At 54.0% G+C, this 4945-nt stretch overlaps 1 protein-coding gene across 1 annotated transcript; it reads left to right on the forward strand.

Moving 5' to 3' along the window:
- The first annotated feature begins 1786 nt into the window (after positions 1-1786).
- On the forward strand, positions 1787-3704 carry TACSTD2 (tumor associated calcium signal transducer 2). The gene has a single exon (XM_035020155.1). The coding sequence runs from the start codon at positions 1997-1999 to the stop codon at positions 2966-2968; it is 972 nt and encodes a 323-aa protein (XP_034876046.1). The 5' UTR covers positions 1787-1996; the 3' UTR covers positions 2969-3704.
- The last annotated feature ends 1241 nt before the right edge of the window (positions 3705-4945 follow it).

Consider the following 4945-nt stretch of genomic DNA (forward strand, 5'->3'; position numbering starts at 1 on the left):
ACTCTGCTCTCAGCCGAGATGGACACAGATTTGTGATTTAGAAAGCCTTCTCTGACACAGGATGGACTGGGTGTTGGAGAGGGGGAAGGAAACTGGAATCTGACTAGGCTTTTGGTTCAAGAAGCTGAACAGAGTGGGGTAGAGAGCAGAGGAGCATTCCCACAATGCCTGGTGCTTGTGGGTAAGAAATTGCCCTCACATGACTCTGCTTTCTCTACCTGTAAGGCAGAATGATGTATTTCCACCTACCCGCCTCAGGAATTGCTTGAAAATTAATGGGATAGAGGCCTCGCTGGCTTTCATGTGTTAAACAACATCCTTGTACGATTGCTGGTGTTCATTAAATGCTGAACATATAAAATGTGCTTCGAATGGAGGAGCCAGGAATAATTATAGCTTGCTAATTATTGTTAATTTTACCACAGCTTTGAAACCCTGGACTTTCTCAATGATTCAAAAAAGAGATTGCGGGCGCCTGGGTGGCTCAGTTGGTTAAGCGACTGCCTTCGGCTCAGGTCATGATCCTGGAGTCCCCGGATCGAGTCCCGCATCGGGCTCCCTGCTCAGCAGGGAGTCTGCTTCTCCCTCTGACCCTCCCCCCTCTCATGTGCTCTCTCTCATTCTCTCTCTCTCAAATAAATAAATAAAATCTTTAAAAAAACAAAAAAACAAAAAAGAGATTGCAACCCCTCCATCCCATTAAAGTAGCCACACAGAGGCAGACAAGCAATTTCCCACAGGCTCCATTCTTTTCCTATTTGCAGTGGTTCAGCTACTTATATGCGACACAGAAAAAGAAAAGCAACGATTTACTCTTTTAGAATCGTTATACAACGAACCCCTTTTAATCTTGCTTGTTCTTTAAAGAAAAAAAAAGATTGATTGATTGATTTGACAGAGAGAGCACAAGCAGAGGGAACAACAGAGGGAGAGGGAGAAGCAGGCTGAGCAAGGAGCCTGATTCGGGGCTTGATCCCAAGATCCTGGGATCATGACCTGATCCAAAGGCAGCCGCTTAATGGACTGAGCCACGCAGGCGCCCCTTGCTTGTTCTTTTTAAGAACAAGTTCCTTTATGTCTCCCTACACTGAGTACATGTGTGAAAATTGTTTCTCTCTGTGTGTGTGTGTGTGTGTGTGTATAGAGGAAAAAGGTGTTTAACAGAACATCTGACACATTGGACATGGGGACACCTGGGTTTTACTCATGATATGGTAACAAACACAGCTCCCTTTCTTCGGATTCTGCACCACTCTGTTTCCATAAGGTTTCACAACCACCAGGCAGAATACCAAAGACTCCTCCGAAAAATCTGAGGATACTGATGGCTGGGTGACTTTAAGTCTCAGCCTCAACTGCATCGCCTTTAAATGGGTCTGAAAGATTGTCCATACCTGTCAGGACTGAGCTGAGGATGAGATAATGCTTGTGAACTGTGAACTATGTAACTGATTGCTACTAGAACTGGGGGGTAGGGTTGGGATAGGGTTTGGGAAAGGGAACAAGAAAGGGAGGGGGTAGGAGACAAAAGCCTGGCGATCTCGCGCGCCTTACTTTTCAATGAAGTTCTTAAGAATTCCAGTCCAGGAGAGCCGCCAGGCCACCCACGGTCCTCAGGCTCCTCCCCAGGTGAGCCACCGCCCCCCCCACCCCCCCCGCAGCCCGCAGGTGAGTATCGGTTTTCTTCTCCCGGGCTTTCGGTCTGGAGGAGGCGGGAGCAGCCTCCGCTCCCCCGATCCTATCGCGGGCGGCGCAGGGCGGGCTGTGCCTTCCGTGGGACGGTGACGGGGCGGGGGGGAGCGGGCCGCGGGATGTGTCACCCAAATACCAGAGGGTGAGTCCGCCCAACCAGCCGGGCAGGTCCGGCCGAGTATAAGAGCGGAAGGGAGCGGCCAGCTGCAGACGCCCGAGACGGTCCCAGCGCGGAGCCGGAGCCCCGCAGAGTCCCCAGCGCCTGGTCCGCCCGCGCGTCCCGTCTGCGCTCCGCGTCCCCACCATGGCCCGGAGTCCGGGCCTCGCGCTGCCGTCGCCCCCGCTGCCACTGCTGCTGTTGCTCCTGGCGGCGGCGATCGGCCCCGCGGCCGCAAAGGACAACTGCACGTGCGCCACCAATAAGATGACCCTGTGCCGCGCGGACGGCCCCGGCGGGCGCTGCCAGTGCCGCGTGCTCGGCTTGGACTCCCCGGTGGACTGCTCCACGCTGACCTCCAAGTGCCTGCTGCTCAAGGCGCGCATGAGGGCCCCCAAGGGCGGCCGCGCGCTCGTGCGGCCCAGCGAGCACGCGCTCTTGGACAACGACGGCCTGTACGACCCCGACTGCGACCACGAGGGCCGCTTCAAGGCCCGCCAGTGCAACCGGACGTCGGTGTGCTGGTGCGTGAACTCGGTGGGCGTGCGCCGCACCGACAAAGGCGACCTGAGCCTGCGCTGCGACGAGCTGGTGCGCACCCACCACATCCTCCTCGACCTGCGCCACAGCCCGGCCGCCCGCGCCTTCAACCGCTCGGACTTGGACGCCGAGCTGCGGCGGCTCTTCCGCGAGCGCTACCGGCTGCACCCCCGGTTCGTGGCGGCCGTGCACTACGAGCGGCCCACCATCCAGATCGAGCTGCGGCAGAACGCGTCCGAGAAGGCCCCCGGCGACGTGGACATCGCGGACGCCGCCTACTACTTCGAGAGGGACGTCAAGGGCGAGTCGCTGTTCCCGGGCCCCGGCGGCCTCGACATGCGCGTGCGCGGCGAGCCCCTGCTGGTGGAGCGGACGCTCATCTACTACCTGGACGAGAAGCCCCCCCAGTTCTCCATGAAGCGCCTCACGGCCGGCCTCGTCGCTGTCATCGTGGTGGTCGTGGTGGCCCTCGTCGCCGGCGTGGCCGTCCTGGTGATCACCAACCGGAGGAAGTCGGGGAAGTACAGGAAGGTGGAGGTCAAGGAACTGGGGGAGTTGAGAAAGGAACCGAGCCTGTAGGTACCGGCGGGTCAGGGGGCGGGCGGGGCTCCGGATTCTGGCCGCGCCCCAGACCGAAGTGAGCCGCGCCCCCTGACTCTTGGCCCAGAGGAGACCTCGCTCTTTCCAAATTCCTGCCTCTCCCCACCCCCATCGGGTTTAATAGATCCTGGGCTCAGGGTCACCTCTCTTTCTGACTTCTGGCTTTCAGAGGAAGCATTGCTAAAATTCCTTCCCTTTCGGTCCAACAAGAAACCTGACTCGAAGAGTTCAGGAAAGTTCGGCGCAGGGTTACGTATATGAGAATCACCTGTCTGTATTACAATCCGGCATCGTTTGCCACGGACATCGTCGGCGTTGAAAAGGCTTACATGCGCTTAGATGGGGGAGGAGGGGAGACAGCGCTTTTTACCGTCTTGGGTTAAGATATTTGATTAGCTCCACATACATCCTGGCCTTGCTGGTGAGAAGAGGAGTTCGCCACCTCAGGCCGCGTATTCTCCGCATTTGCTGTATTACCAACCGCATACGCTTGTCACCGGGAAAGAAGCCTGTTTCAGCTACATGAACACATTGGAGGTATCTTTGTTCGCGGGCAGACTGTGCCCCAGAAACTCAGCGTCTGTTCTTCAGCCTGCCCTTACTATAGCTGATATTAGTAATGTTTCTTTTGTAAAATGTTTGTACATATTTTGTCTTTGATAATGCTGCTGTGATTTTTTTTTAAAACACGAATTTAATAAAATATGGAGAAGGCACCGACCAAAAGGTGGAGTTTGTGAAAACTCGCTTCAGATTTGTATCACTTGGGTTTCCTCTCATTTCCCACGATTCCGATTTCTTATTCCAAATTCTAACACTTTTTTTTTTTTCCTTGCAGGAGCAGGCATTTCATTTTGCCACTCCGCTGTTTCCTGAGATACCTTATACAGGCTGGTAAAAGTACTGGTCTTTCTAAATAAGATTGTTTGGAAACTTCCCCCAGAGTGCAGGAGGGTGGGTCTGGGGGGAGGAGGCTAGAGCTAGCGGCTGTTGTAGGGAACGGGGGACCAGCTTTAGGTTCTCTAAAGAATCTCCAGAGGAGGAAAAAAAGCACTACCTTTGTTTCAGGAGGGGTATCTCCTTTGACTCGTAGCCCTACTTGGAAGTGGTGGTATTATTCCCATGTAGCCCCTGGTGATTTACTTCATGTCAAAGCATCGTGGCTCCCCAGACAGGTTAAAGGACTTTCTCATGTAGTTACAGCAAGTCTGTAGTGGGCGCTATGCCCTGGCGTGTGTTGGGAGGACAGCACGCACCCAAGTTGTTTTCCTAAAATTTCACAGGTAATATGCTTTAAAAACTTCTACTTCCTATTAGCTGTAAAAACTGGCAACCTGTCACTTGCCGGCTCTTGGCTAACTAAGATCAAGTATAAAACTGGCAACCTGTCTCCTTCATCCTTCTTTCCTCATTTTCACTTTTTCTCGTTCATTTATGTGGAGTGTGTTAGAAGGTCACTGTTGAGTAGCCTACAGGTAAACAAGTTTCAGCAGTTACTGGGAAACTGGTGCAACAATGGGTGTGCACAAAGGAGGGAGTGGTTGGTACACCTGATGGTAAATATCTAAATGCAGGACTTCAGTTCCCTCCCCTGGAATCCATCTCTTGTTCCTCCTTCCACTCCTACTCTGGTTTATGCCTACCCCTCATAGGCTGAAACACCAGTTAAGAACCAGGGAGGTGGCTTTCAGCTGGCCTTCCCCGCTTGGGGTGGATCCCTAAGTATATAAGCACTCCTGCTAGGGTGACACTCCCTTTAGCCGCTCCCCCATCCCCCAGAGTCCTCTCTGGTTCAGATGGGGCTTAAGGAGGGGAGAGGGTGGGTGTAGGCTGGCCTTCCCAGAGTACAAGTGCCCAAGGCCAGAATGGGAGCTGTAAAAGTGTGAGACTCCACTCTCTCAGTCAGCTCTCCTGAGTCCCTAAGTACCTTAGCTAAAGGGACCTTGGCCATCACCT

This window comes from Mirounga leonina, unplaced genomic scaffold (assembly GCF_011800145.1).
Source record: "Mirounga leonina isolate KUSES-001 unplaced genomic scaffold, KU_Mleo_1.0 Mir_173, whole genome shotgun sequence".
Taxonomy (NCBI): domain Eukaryota; kingdom Metazoa; phylum Chordata; class Mammalia; order Carnivora; family Phocidae; genus Mirounga; species Mirounga leonina.